Source organism: Hypanus sabinus, chromosome 1, assembly GCF_030144855.1.
Source record: "Hypanus sabinus isolate sHypSab1 chromosome 1, sHypSab1.hap1, whole genome shotgun sequence".
Taxonomy (NCBI): Eukaryota; Metazoa; Chordata; class Chondrichthyes; order Myliobatiformes; family Dasyatidae; genus Hypanus; species Hypanus sabinus.
In genome coordinates, this window is record NC_082706.1 from 35,740,069 (window position 1) to 35,754,905 (window position 14,837).

The window sequence follows — 14,837 nt, forward strand, 5'->3', positions numbered from 1 at the left end:
TTAATATACTAGTTTTTATTTTTTACTGTAATTTTTTTGTAGTACGGATTATAATATGCAGTTTAATGTCAGATAAAGGATGCATTTCCTACATCATTTGCGGTTGACAGCCAGTTTGACAATTGAGTAAAATTTTACCTAAATACTTACTCCTCCTCTTGAGTGCTAAGAGTGAAAAGGAACTCAAATTCTGTGGATTGGAATAATAATGTGAATGTGTCATTTTCTGAAAATGAAAAGCTTGACCTTGTCTTAGTTATGGATGGGGATAGTGTCCAAACCTATAGCAAATGAGTATAAATGTTAAATTTATCCTCCTAATCACAGCCCATTGCTGAAATACTATGGTCTCAAAGGTAACAGCATAGATCTACTACATTGCATAAAGTGGTTGAGTTCCTTTGGTAATAACTCAACCCTTAACCTCAATGTCAAAGGACTTTGAATGTGGTACTTGCTGGAAAAGTGGGTGGAATTAAGAATGATTTTTAAGATTGTCAGGTTATTTTGAAATGCAGTTACTTCATTTCCTGCAAAAGATGGTAAAAATGCAGAACTTGCTATCTTGAGTGTTTCTGCTCAGGTTCCTGGCCAAGGGATTATGCAGCTGAAATTTACATTAATGGCCTATTTTATATCAGTGCTTGCTGAGCATGATGGCATAATCCACAATAAAGTACAACAAATGTTTAGGCCTTATCAAAAGGATCAGTTGTGTGGTTTGTTCACGAATGACCATAATTTACTTCTGGGTATCAGGGACATAAAAGCAAGTAACACTGACCAAAACAAAAGCCTTGAAAGCATTTTCCTAAAAACCATCTATGTTAGCAGAGATACGAACAGTTTAATGCTTCCAATGCAATTCCAATGGCTGATTTTCAATAAATCTGTGTGAACGAATCTCCCTAATGAATCAATGTAACACTTCTCTCACCCTAGCTATCACTTCGAATGAGATTTGTGGAGTACAGAAGAAAAAAAATTGAGCAATCATATTTCATTTATTTGGAGTACTCATGGTTACACATTGGGAAAATCTGTCACAGACTTGAGGATCAACATAAGATGTACAGATTACTTTTATTTTTACAAAACCCCAGGCTCAATTTTGGTCAACTTTAAATACATTTTAATAGTCCATACAGTAATGAGCAACTTCAAATTTTCAAACCTAGAGTAAATACTGATGGAAGTTTGCCACGGCTGAAAACAGAGCTACACATGTCCTAAAAAATCTATGACAAAAGCAGATCAGTTTCAATATCAAGTTAAAATAGTGGAGTTGGTCAATATTAACAATTGCAGAGATATTTCAGAGGTTCAGCCACTTTACAAAGCAACAGAACTTGAATTCAACTGTTTAGTCGGAGTCACTCTCGCCTTCACTTTCTGCTTCTTTGACATCGATGCTGAACTTGTACTCTTGATCACAGCCCATATACGCATCACTCATGAAATACAGTGTGTAGTGTTGGGTACTGGGAGCTGGAGCAAGAAAATCTAGTTTCACCTGAAAAATGAGTAAATAGATGGAGAGCAGTATATGAGCAAAAGATTATTTTCAATTTATTTTCTCGTATACATGCTAGATTGTGAGTCGCTGGCATCGGCAATGAGAGAATGATGTACTCTGTAGATTTGGATTTTATTCTGTATCCAAACATGTCATGAAGGAAATGAAGAGACTTGTGCAGGAGCCCCCCTCCCCCCCCCCCATGTGTGCTAATTCCCTTTTAGTTTACAAATGGCAATGTACAAAGGCTGTGTACTAGGTATTTAGCATATTATTTCACTCTTGCATGACTATGAATTCTTATGAGTAATCATCTCCCTCCCTAAAGCAGAGATAAGACAAACCTTAGCTTTCTGTTGCAGGGTCAGCCTCTTGATAGATATCAAGCTGTTTGTCTTAGGGTCACCAACCACCACCCACCATCCTTCCTCGCGTTTCTGAAGGAGATGAAACAGAGTTAAGAGAAACAGACAAAATTTAAACCAAAAAAATCTAGAAAACATTCCCTTCCTGTTTTATGTACTCACCTGAGGGAATAGAGGTGCAATGACAGGTCCGGTCACTTCTTCCTCACGCTCCAATTGTACCATTACCACGACTGAAGAGCCACTGCACAAAAATGCACATTGTTTACAGGAATTCCCACACATTGTCTTTCAAAACTAAATACATTTGAACAGATTTTTCCCTTGATTGAGTTATTTTCATTTGCATTTGGGCTGCTGAATAAGTCCGTAAAGGCCACTGCTTCTTTTAATGGAGGGGGTGTTGGGAGGTGGATGAGCAACTTAATCTGATGTCTCAATATCTGCACAAATTTTAGTTCAGTTCTTGATAATTTTCAACTCCTAAAAGGACCATTAAGTTCAGTACATCAGATCACTGGTAACGCTAAATCAGTTGAAGAGCCTGTTTAATGAAGGCTTTCTTCACAGACTACAAACTGATCGTTTGAATGAGCTTGCTCAACCATTCGTCGTGATTATGGCTTAAAATTTTTTTAACTCCATTCTCCACACTCTGCGATTAACTCCCAATTTCTTTAAATAATTAAAAGTTTATTTATTGAAGCTTTGAATACAGTTGGTAGGTTAATCGGTGGTTGCAAATTGTCCTGTGATTAGGCTAGGATTAAATCGGGGGTTGCTGGGCAGCATGGCTTGAAGGGCCAGAAGAGCCAATTTCACAACGTCTCTCAATAAGTATAATATAACCATATAACAATCACAGCACGGAAACAGGCCATCTTGGCCCTCCTAGTCCGTGCCGAACCCTTAATCTCACCTAGTCCCACCTACCCGCACTCAGCCCATAACCCTCCACTCCTTTCCTGTCCATATACCTATCCAATTTTACCTTAAATGACACAACTGAACTGGCCTCTACTACTTCTACAGGAAGCTCATTCCACACAGCTATCACTCTTTGAGTAAAGAAATACCCCCTTGTGTTTCCCTTAAACTTCTGCCCCCTAACTCTCAAATCATGTCCTCTAGTTTGAATCTCCCCTACTCTCAATGGAAACAGCCTGTTCACGTCAACTCTATCTAACCCTCTCAAAATTTTAAATACCTCGATCAAATCCCCCCTCAACCTTCTACGCTCCAATGAATAGAGACCTAACTTGTTCAACCTTTCTCTGTAACTTAATTGCTGAAACCCAGGTAACATCCCAGTAAATCGTCTCTGCACTCCCTCTAATTTATTGATATCTTTCCTATAATTCGGTGACCAGAACTGCACACAATATTCCAAATTTGGCCTTACCAATGCCTTGTACAACTTTAGCAACTTTATATATTTATATATAATAAATAGATATATTGCGGAGGCCCTTCCAGCCCAATGAGCTACACTGCCCGACAACCCATCTTTTTAACCCTATCCTAATCGCAGGACGATTTACAATGACTAACTTACAGCAGAATTTTAGCCTACACAGATTTCTGGGGCAACAACATCTCACAAGGGGGAAACAACCACCCCCAGTTTACTCCATAAAGCCTGCCAACAACCCCAAATATTTCAATAACCTACTCCAATGAGAACAGAACCAACCTCCTTCACCTTTCCTCACAATTCCTACACAGGATTATCCTACTGAACTTTCTTTATCATTCCTTAAAGGGCCACTGTCCAGATGTTCCAGGATTAAATGAAGAGCCAATGACATGTCATCTGCTGTTGATCTTTTGTGACAGTAGGCAAACTGGAGCAGATCCAAGTTGCTTCTAAGGCAGGAGCTGATATGTTTCAACATCAATCTCTTAAAGCACTTCATCACTGTGGTTGTAAGTGTTACTGGAGGATAAGATGGAGGCAGGTTACCATGTTCTTGTTGGGCACTTGTATGAATGAAGCCTGCTTGAAGCAGCTGGGAACCTAACACTGCTGAAGAGAGAAGTTGAAGATGTCAGTAATCACTCCAGCCAGATGCTCTCCTGAAGGATGCGTTTAGGTCCTTGTGTGGTCCAGGTTTGATCCAGAATTGCCACTTCACATGTGAGGTGGCTTTCCAGAGGTCATACTTGGACCTTTTGTACTTCCCTTGGTCACTAGACTTAAATGCCACTCAAAAAATTGCAGATAGATTGGTTAATCCAGGGCTTCAGGACGGGGAAAGACTCTGAATGCTTTTGAGAGTGTACACTTGTCCTCAAGCATCTTTATAAAGTCCACAACAACCATTTAGTTGTCTAGTGAGTCCTTGAACTTGGCCCAGTCTACTAACTCAAATCAATCTTGTATCTGCTCCTCTGTCTCCTGTGCTGTCCTTTCCTCTGCTGCCTTGTTCTTTAGCCTTTGTACTGCAAGCAGGCAGAGGAGGACAGCCAGATGATCAGATTTCCCAAAATGTGGTCTGGGGATGGAGCTCAAATTCTGGCAGAATATGTAGAGTTATTGCCAGTGATCACAGCTTTGCTACAGAGCAACTTTTTGGTGCAAGTTCATGGTTCCCTAAAAATGGCAACAAGGATGAATTGGGTAGAGGACGGGTATTCACCAGCATGTTATCTGGAATGGTGTCTTTAGTCCCAAGGAGAGTTTGGACAAGCTGGATTTGTGCTCTCTGGAGTGTTGGAGGTTGTCGAGAGATAGCATTTTATAACCTCAGGGTCTTTTTCTCAGGTAGGAAAATGTAAAGCTAAAGGGAACAGATTTAAGATGAGAGGCAATCTGAGGGATACATATTTTTCCCCACAGAGTCAAAGGGAGAAGTACTACAGGTAAATTGGATTAGTACAGATAGGCAGCAGACAGCTGGGCTGAAGGGATATTTCTGTGCTATTGAGTTCTATGACACCCCACCCCTTTCTAAGAGAATTTCACATTATACTCCATTTGCCAACATTTACCCACTCACTGATTTAACCTATCATGATCACAACACTGATCCCTTGGCCAATCAATGCCTTGTCTTTCAGTAAATCACTCTCACCTTTTGATGTTTTCTTTATCGATCACCTCATAGGAAAGCTCAATGTTAGGATACCGGTTACAGAATCGGGCAACGTCCATCATCTGTGCATCAGTGAGCTGAAGGAGTATGTTGCGCTCATCATCCTCCATTTCCATGATATCGAAGATACTGTCAGTCCCCTGCAGAAATATCACTGTGCATTACTCAAGAAGCACAGACCTTCAGTTACAGCCAACATCAGTTCTCAAACCAAAGCAGGAAAGCAGACTTTGAAAATATTCATATTCATAACTGCAAAGCCTCAAGAGTTTACAATATACACTAGATGTTCATCCCTCTCAAAGTATATCTTAACATCTAAGGTTCAAAGTAAATTTATGAATCTAAGTCACCATATACAACCCCGAGATTCATTTTCTTGTGGGCATACTCAATAAAACCATGACAGAATCAATGAAAGACTACCAATTTGGGTGCTCAGCCAGTGTGCAAGACACAAACTACAAATATAGAAAGTAAGAAATAATAATAAAAAATATCGAGGACATGAGATGAAGTGTCCTTGAAAATGGGAACTTTTCAGTGACGGGGCAAGTGAAGTTGAGGAAAGTAACCCTCTTTCGTTCAGTTGAGGGGTAATAACTTCCTGAACCTGATAGTGAGCGTTCTGAGGCTCCTGTATCTCCTTCCTGATGACACAATGAGAAGAGAGCATGGCCTGGGTGGTGGGCATCCCTGATGATGGATGCTGCTTTCCTGCAACAAGGCTCCATATAGATGTGCTCATTGGTGGGGAGGGCTTTACTACACGTTTTGTAGGATTTTCCATTCAGGGCCCTACGTGCTGATTCGTCACCACCTTTGATTCAGCTGATGAGTGATGTCATCAGCAAATTTGAATATGGCATTGGAGTTGTGCTTAGCCACACAGTCAAAAGTGTGAAACAAGTAGAGCAGGGGACTAAGCACACAGCCTTGTGGTGCACCTGTGCTGAAGGAGATTGTTGCCAATCTGAACTGATTTGGAATCTGCAAGTAAGGAAATTGCTTTACAAGGAGGTACTGAGGCCAAGGTCTTGAAGCTTACTGATTAATTTTAGGGGGATGATGGTATTGAATGCTGAGCTGTAGTTGATAAAAGAGCATCCTGATATATGCATCTTTGCTGTCCAGATATTCCAGGGCTGAATGAAGAGCCAATGAAATGGCATCTGCTGTGGACCTGTGGATCCAGTTGTTTCTCAGGCAGGGGAGAATTTCATCACCGTGAGTGGAAGTGCGACTGGATGATAGTCACTGAGGCAGGTTCTTCTTAAGCAACTGCTAAGTCTGCTTGAATCAAGTGGGTACCTCAGACTGCTGAAGAGAGGGGTTAAGGACTCAGTGAAGACTCCAGCTAGTTGATCTGCACCAATCTTCAGTTCTTGGCCAGGTACCCATCTGGGTCAGATGCTTTTCCAGAGCTCCCCCTCCTGAAGGCTGCTCACACGTTGGACAGAGACTGAAATCACAGGATCATGGGGGGCTGTGGGAGTTCATGATGTTTGAACAGTGAAAGTGAGCATAAAGTCACGGAGCTCATCTGGAAGCAAAGCCTGTTGTCACCTACGTTGCTTAATTTTATTTTATGAGTCAAGTCCTGCTACAATTGTCGAGCATCCTTCATTGATTCAAGTTTAGTCCAGAATTGCCACTTCGCCCATGAGCTGACTTTCTGGAGATCGTACCCGGACCTTGTGTAACCTTCTTGGTAACCAGACTTGAATGCCTCTGATCTGGCCCTCAGCTGATTGCAGATCTCATGGTTCATCGAGGGCTTTTGGTTGGGGAAGAGTCTGAATGATTTGGTGGGGTCACACTCAACTACAACTGTTTTTATAAAGTCAGTGCACTCATTCAGTTCCACAGATGAGTCCTTGAACATGGCCCAGTCCACCGACTCAAAGCAATCACGTAGCAGTTCCTCTGCCTCCTGTGACCACCTCTTTGTTGTCCTAATCTCTGGAGATTTGCTCTTTAGCCTATACTTGTATGCAGGTAGAAGGACAGTCAAGTGATCAGATTTCCCAAAATACAGTCTGGGCATGGAATGGTAAAGTCAATACAAAACTGCAACTGTTTGCACTGGAAAAGCAAAGTAGTCTGAAATTCAATATTAGTGTTTAGTTGCATGGTTACTGTATCATTTAAAACCATGGGTCCAGCTACAATGTGGGCAGATGTGACCCTGATAATAGGTCAGAGCACTGGGTACTCTGCCATGATCTTACCCTGTCTGTACAGCGTTTGACATGCTCTGATGTGAAGTGTGGAAGCTGCTTCAAGTACGAGTCCTTGGACCACATGGCTTGGGTTACCATCTGGGCCAGTTCCATCGCAGCCAGAGCTGGACTAAGCCAGCCGTTGCTGGACAGCACGTCCACACAAGCTTGGATTAAGCGGATCGCCTGGAGGGAAGAACAGTGCATGTCAACAAGGTTAAGAAAGTTTCACCTTATCAATCACATCCGAAAGAACACTACTGCTTTTCACCTTGCTGAGAATCTCCTCTGTGTCAGACTGTAGCTCAGCACTCAGCTGCATGCGGGAAAGGTGGGCCTGCAGGAGGAGGTTCGTCTTCACATGTGGGTCATTGAATTTCGGGTTGTTCAGCTTGTGAGGAACCTTCTGGTACAGCTATATTAAAGAACACAAGGGACGAGGAACACAAAACAGTAAGTGCATCCGTTCATCCTTCAAATCCAACCAACGTCCTCGTCACTGTGACCTTCCCCCGCCCCACCCAGCTGCGTCTAATAAACCTGACCTGTCGCAGCAGATTGTCCTCATGGTGCCGGATGGGAATGTTTTCATACTCGGCTGCGTTGGAGATGATTTCAATGAGGCCCCGAATCTTTGTTTTGGCATTCAGAGACATACTGAACAGCTCTGGAAATCAAAGCACAGAAGATCAGTTTCATTCTGCAGCATGGCTGACACCACTGGTCTGGGCATGGCCGAGCGGTCCACCACCTTCAGTGTGTCTGAGGTATAATCAGGGCATCAGCCCACAACACAGGTGTTTAGGAAGTGTTACGAGAATGGCACCCACAATAAATCTGCTATTACAAAGCTTACCAATGGTGGTGTAATTGATGTAATAATACGCTGCGATCATTCCCAAATTCAGTGGGGCCACATCCATCTCATCCTCTATGCTGATGCATTTGGACTGCTCCAGGTCGTTAAGGGTATTTTCCACCAACTGTGAGAGATGATCCGAAAGATGTCTGTGGGACACACCTGCAGCATCAAGAACAATACGTAATTACTGCTAGCCTGGAGTCTTATAGATAAGAACAATACTGGGTCTACTGCATTTAGACAATCTTACTCTGACCACTTGAAAATTAATTTTAAAAAGCAAATTCAAATAAGGTATCCCTCAGCTCATTTAATACAACATATTTCTCCTGAGCCAGAACCATAGAGCTTTACAGCACAGAAACAGGCCCTTCAGTCCATCTAATCTGTACCATACTAGTATTCTGCCTAGTCCCACTGACCCACACCTATAGCTCTCCATACCATTCCTATCCATGTGCCTGTCCAAACGTCTCTTAAATGTTGCAATCGAACTTGCATCCACCGGTTCCACTGGCAGCTCGTTCCTCACTCCACCGGGCTCTGAGTCAGCTTATGACATGGATCAATACCATTAAGCAAGGAGTCCAGGACCCCAGGGGGAACCCCTGCGTAACAAAGTTACCCCTAGGCTGCCCTTAAATATTTCACCTTTCAGCTTTAACTTTTGACTTTTAGTTCAAATCTCACCCATCCTCCTTGGGAAAAAAAATGCTTGCATAAGCCCTATCTGTACCTCTCACAGTTCTGTATATCTCAATCAAATCTCCCGTCATTCTCCTATGCTCCAGGGTCAAAAAATAATCCTAACCTATTCAACCTTCCCTATAACTCAGGTCCTCAAAACGTCCTTGTACATTTTCTCTGTACTAATTCAGTTTGCAAGAACAGAGCCACAAATTCCACAGGACTCTTACTTCCCTACCGCAGGACTGAACTCAGCAAGCAGGCAACCCAACAGTGGCACAACACGCAGCAAAATTTGGCTCATTTCCATCCATAGTTAAGATATCAGTATGTTGCTCTGCGGTACAAATGAGGCACAATTAAAATCTAAGCTTCTTGCCGGTATTGTGAAGCATTTTAAAATTTGTATCTGTGGTCTAAATAGTAGCTGAACAGGAAAGGAGGAAGAAAGAACCCACACTCGTGTGAACGCTTTCACAATTCTCAGAGTTCTACATCACCAAATTGTAGTTGCTGCTACATTCCAGTATATATAGGGGCAGAATTGTTCATGTTTCCATTTAACGACCAGATCATGTTTATGTTGTTTGAGGAAAAGGCTGTCAGCATACCAGATAGAACTCCACCATTAGTCTACAATTATTGTTCAATTTTTTTATAACCATCAACCCTAAAGATCAGAAAGAACCACACTGATCTGAAAGATGGTACCTATGACATTGCCACATGCTTTGGTCTCACTGGCACTGGCACCCTTTGGTCAGATGATTTCATGTTTAAACTCCACTCCATAATCTAGGCTGGGACTCGAAGATGCAAGTGCCAGTGAAACAATTTTGCTAAGTAATCCAAAGTTTGCTTTAAGTTTAATCCGTATAGCACACCCTGTAAGTTGTAGTAATTTGGATTCTGGGTCATTCTTCGGTAAAGGAAGGTCCAAGTCAGGTAGTCCACAGCATCTTGCTTGTTTTCTATGGTTTTGGTGACAATCTCAGCATTGAAGTGGTCGTGCAGGCAATGGTCAAGATGGGACTCGACTGGTAGTGGCTCATACAAGAACTTCTTGAAGAAATCCTGGAACGAAGAATTAATGCAAGCTTTGGTAACTTTGTAGATAAGCGTCAGCAACTTGAGTGGTCATTCAGAGCTACAACAAACGTGCACTTTATTAAGAATCTATTGTGCTCACCTTTTTTGAGCCCTGACACATTATTACACAACGTCCTTCATCATCCTGTAAGGGCCGGTTAGCACGTCCCACCATCTGCAGAACATCATAAATGGGATAATCCACATACCTAACATAATGAAAATACAAGTCAATTGGAACCCAAGTATTCAGAAGTCTGCATATTTTCTAAGCAGATTTGCTTTCTATTTGTGCACTAGAGATCATGATCAACAAATCATCTACTTCTGAAAACTGTCAATTTGCTTCGTACAACACACTTGCTGTGAACTGTCGATACGCTAACTGGAATTCTTTAAGAGATCAATAGATAGATCCAGTGATCAAGATAATGCTGAACAAAATAAAGTACACTTGGATCTAAATATGATATAGTACAGAAATTAAAGAAATATTAATCAATTGGGACTGGATTGGGAATAACTGAGAAACATAACTGAGGATGGTCATAGCTGATGTATTAGATTTTTTTTCAATAAGGAGGTAGGTGACTGGGTTGTACTGCGAGGGAAGATGGTAGAAACAGATAAGACACTAATGTTTAGGAGGCATTTAGAAAATCAAATGAACAGGCAGGGGACAGTTTATGGACCTTGTGCAAGTAGATGGATGAGTTAGATTAGGCTGACAGGCCTGTTCCAGAGCTGTACTAAATGTTCAAACACAAGGAGCAGTGTTCACCATGGGGAATAACATAACCCATGGCATTTCACTGATATTTATTCTTAGAGCCTTCTGCTACTTAAAGTAGTTATGAAAAATCGGAAAAAAAGCCTTTGTGTTGGTGAGATAAAGTGCATGAAGCAGCACAAGAATAAAATGGACTGCTTCTGCTTCTCATGGAGAATCAGAATCAGGTTTATTAACACTGTGAAATGTACTTGTTTTGTGGCAGTAGTATGCTGCATTATAAAATACATAGTGCAAAGTGTTCATTGGTGCATGGATTGTTCAGAAAGCTGATGAAAGGAAGGTAAGAATTGATGACTCTAGGTTTTCAGGCATTTATGCCTCCTCCCCAATGATAGTAACAAGAAGAGGGCATGGCCTGTATAGTGCAGATCTGACAGTGGTATCGAAAATCATGAGTAGACAATGGGAAAGTTTTTCTTGCAGTGAGGCTTAAAGTTCGTTTTGAGAGGATATGTGAAAGAATTTTTTAAAAAGTAGAAATATGCTAAAGTTTGGGACACAATACCTGATAGACCAAGTTTTGTTAAATGGAACTAATGTCATGGTTGTAATCATCAGCAGGGCCAGTTTCTGTGTTCAAATTGCACAGCTGTTTGAGACAGTTTTAAACTAAAATAAATAAAGGAAAAAAGGGACCTCGGGAGCAGCAAGAGTCAATTTAGATCATCTCTGATGTTGCAGTGTCTTTAAACAACATTCTCAAAAGTGTTCCACTTCATTCTCTTTTAGTTTGGAAATGACTGAGATAGCAAGTCCGTAAAATAGAAATACTCACGCATGAATTTTGCCATTATAGTATTGAGTATCCATGATGGTGACAAGGTGGGAGGAGATATTCATTCCCCAACACAGACTACGAGATGCCACCACCACCTGCACGGCACCTGGGAGCAAAGACGAGCAAAATGAGGAAAAATATTTACAGTCAAGTATTTTTAAAGACAATGTAGTCTTTCTCTTTTTAATGGATGAATGTAATGGAGACATTTTTGTGTCAAATAATGAAAACATGACTATGGAGAGAGTGAGTGTGGGTGTGGGAAGGAGAGGAAAAAGGGGGAGGAGAAGAGCTGGAACAAGAGAGAATTGTCAGAGGACAGGACTCCTCTGAGAAATTAGACAAGGCCCCACGTGATAAAACAGGTCCTGAAGGTTAAGATGAGCTGGCTAAAACCGTGTGAAATGGAACAAAATCATAATGATTGTAGAGCTCAGTGGGTGAAACAGCATCTGTGAAGACAAAAGGCATGCTGACATATTTTTTTCTGTTCTCACCCTATGTCAGGACCAAGAAGAGAGAGGGATGAGGAAATCAAAGAAGGGACAAGGGAAGCGAAGAGAGATGAAGTGGTAAATGCGGGCTCACTTTTAACATTTAAGAAAAACTTGGACAGGTACATGGATGAGAGGTGTATGGAGGGATATGGTCCAGGTGCAGGTCAGTGGGACTAGGCAGAAAAATGGTTCGGCACAGCCAAGAAGGGCCAAAAGGCAAGATTTAATTATCCATTTGGAAAGAAAGCACTGTTAAAAGCATTAGATACTTTGATTTATGTGATGCACTTGATGATTCTAAAACCAAAATTAACCATGTTTTGAGAGAAAAATGGGTCTTACCAGAACGGAAAAGCTGTTCCACAATCCTACGTTCTGTCAGGTTGAGTCCCTCGTGTAGATAACCGACTCCATTAGCAAGTGTCTCCTTTAGAGTGTTGTCATTGAGCTTCTCAAGATATGGAATCAAGTCCTTTTCTGTACAGTGCAGAAACCTGGAGACCAGGGAAGAAAGCAACATGACTCTAGGTCAACTTGACCAGTGACACCCAGCACATATCCTCTTCCAAAAAAAAATGTAACACCAAACTAGATTTTGGGGTTAACCCTAGCCTGACTGAAGACTAAAGTTCAGGATAAACAAGATATCACAGTATTATACCCAGAGCAGAAACTGTTTTACATAAAAAGGAGCCTTTTGAGCATTCTGCACCACTCACCCAGAATATCACAGATGATCTACCACATTCATATGCTGCCCCTACATCCCTCAGTTCCTGAAAAAGCTAGAAAGCTATCAATCTGTGTTGAATGAACACAACAGAGAACTCACTAGATCATGTGCAAAGAAAATCTCATCTCAATCATTACTGACCTATCCTGAGACCAAAATTTCCAGATTCCTCAGCTAAGGGAAACGCTCTTCCTATATCCACCCATCCAAGCCCTATTAGATTTATTTTTAAGAAGTTTCAATGATAACTCCTCTCATTTTTCTAAATTCTAAAGAACAAAAATCTTGTCTATTCAATCGTTTCTTCACACAGAAACCCTGTCATCTCTGACCAAGTCCCATGAATCTTTCCCACTATGACATGTAGACCCTTTCTTTAGGAACCAAGCTGTACACAATATCCAAGGTGATTTTATAATTGTAATAAGACATTGCTATTCCTGTACTCATCCTCCTGCACTGAAAAAAGACTATTTAAAAAGAACATTTTTTAATAAAGTTAACACAACTTGCCTTTGTGGCTGAATGTCAGCAGCACAGAATGTCAGGATATCGATGGCTGTCAGCCTGGTCTGCTTGCGGGAGGGGACAAAGACAATGACTGGTTTCTTGGGCGAGTGCTTCATGATGGCATGGTAGACAGGTTTGGACATGGACAACAGTCGTGTCTGAGTGTGGCTGACATTGAAGCCCTGCAGAGTAAAAGATTTAAGAAACATTAATTGTTTCCTCCTCCAACACCTCAGCCTCAATAATTTTCTCATGCAGATACTGCCCCTTAATAGGGTATGAATTCCACAGGGATACTCGCCCTCCAGTACTGTGTTCAAATTCCCATTGTTTATTGCGAGCCAACAGTATCACAACACTGAACCAAGTACCACCCTCCTCCTGCCTCCTCCCTCCATAACATGCACTTTGCATCAGGGGTTCCTGGATAGCTAACAGACACTGAGTGTTTGGCTCATCAATCAGGAATATGGAGAACTACTACTGCAACCCTAACCCCCACGTTTCACCTATAGAGCTCATTCAACACTAACCTTGGGAGAGAAGCACATCAATACAGTTCAATTACTCAGAGCTTTCAAGGGATGCAATAAAGAGAATACACAAAATTCTCAGTTTCTTAGAGGCACTGGATCACTTTGCGATCTGACTAATGTTCTTCTAGTTCCTTGTGTTGTAATCAAGTAAATTTTGACTAAATATTAGAAGCTTTAGGAATGGATTATACCAAATTATGACGAGCTGGTGATAAGTCTGGCTGTGCTCCCTGTGCCTGCACCACCATACCTGTATGTGCAACTCCAGTGGGACGGGCCGCACGTTGGGATGAAAGTTGAAAGTCGCTGTGGTGCTGCAGCCTAGCCAATGTGCCACATCTTTTGCATTTGATAACGACGAACTTAAAGCCACAATCCTGATCGGCCGCTCAATCTGAGAGGAAATGTATCGCATTCGGGAACAAATAACTTCCAGAACGGGCTAAAAATGGAGAAAATGAATAAAGGTATCAGAACCCACAGGGGGTTGTACTGTTTTATCCAATTATCAAATTAAGTTTTGCATCCTGACTGTAATTTCAACCAGTCAATTTACAGTTCATATTTAGTACTAATAACTATCCTTCCTACACATTTTTCAGCAATTTCTTAAGTAAAATTCTGAGTAATGGAGGGGGGGTGGGGCACATTGCCCATCTTCCAGCAACTGGTGAAATAATCATATGAACTCCATTTCCCTGATCCACTTCTTGTATTCTTGTATATGCCCAGTTTCAAAGGTCAAAGTACATCCATTATCAAAGTATGTACACTATCTACAAACTTGAGATTCGTCTCCTTACAGGCAGCCACAAAAGAAGAAACCCAAAAGACCAGTTTTTAAGATGTGCACAGAGCAAAATAGATGCAAATTGTGTAAACAGTAAAAGTAAGCAACGGCATTCAGAATGAACTGAGTCCGCGGGCACGAAGCCCAGAGCAGGCCTACAGCCCTAGTTCATCATACAGTGGAGCAAAATGTCGCTGAGCTTGCAGACATGAAGTCAGGAGCAGGCCCTCAGCCTCAGCCTTAGTAAAGCAAAGGGTGCTGCCTCTGGTCCCAACACACTGCCTTTTCAATCCATCTGGCCTGGGGTTTAAATTGTCATTTCTCATCCTAAGACCTGCGTTCTGTTGCATCGATACCCTCTGGG

The 14,837-nt window shown here is 41.7% G+C and overlaps 1 protein-coding gene across 1 annotated transcript in view; it reads right to left on the reverse strand.

The window, feature by feature from the left end:
- Positions 1 to 1,289: 1,289 nt before the first annotated feature.
- Positions 1,290 to 14,837, reverse strand: part of snrnp200 (small nuclear ribonucleoprotein 200 (U5)) — a 63,223-nt gene continuing 49,675 nt past the window's right edge. Inside the window, exons 32-45 of the mRNA XM_059967124.1 lie at positions 13,934 to 14,125; positions 13,151 to 13,329; positions 12,247 to 12,398; positions 11,405 to 11,513; positions 9,937 to 10,045; positions 9,632 to 9,821; positions 8,055 to 8,219; positions 7,744 to 7,865; positions 7,470 to 7,613; positions 7,208 to 7,384; positions 4,956 to 5,116; positions 2,044 to 2,125; positions 1,861 to 1,953; positions 1,290 to 1,513 (exon numbers count right to left, since the gene is read on the reverse strand). Coding sequence (XP_059823107.1) covers positions 1,364 to 1,513; positions 1,861 to 1,953; positions 2,044 to 2,125; positions 4,956 to 5,116; positions 7,208 to 7,384; positions 7,470 to 7,613; positions 7,744 to 7,865; positions 8,055 to 8,219; positions 9,632 to 9,821; positions 9,937 to 10,045; positions 11,405 to 11,513; positions 12,247 to 12,398; positions 13,151 to 13,329; positions 13,934 to 14,125 — 2,025 coding nt within the window. The 3' untranslated portion in view covers positions 1,290 to 1,363. The remainder of the gene's footprint in view (positions 1,514 to 1,860; positions 1,954 to 2,043; positions 2,126 to 4,955; positions 5,117 to 7,207; positions 7,385 to 7,469; positions 7,614 to 7,743; positions 7,866 to 8,054; positions 8,220 to 9,631; positions 9,822 to 9,936; positions 10,046 to 11,404; positions 11,514 to 12,246; positions 12,399 to 13,150; positions 13,330 to 13,933; positions 14,126 to 14,837) is intronic.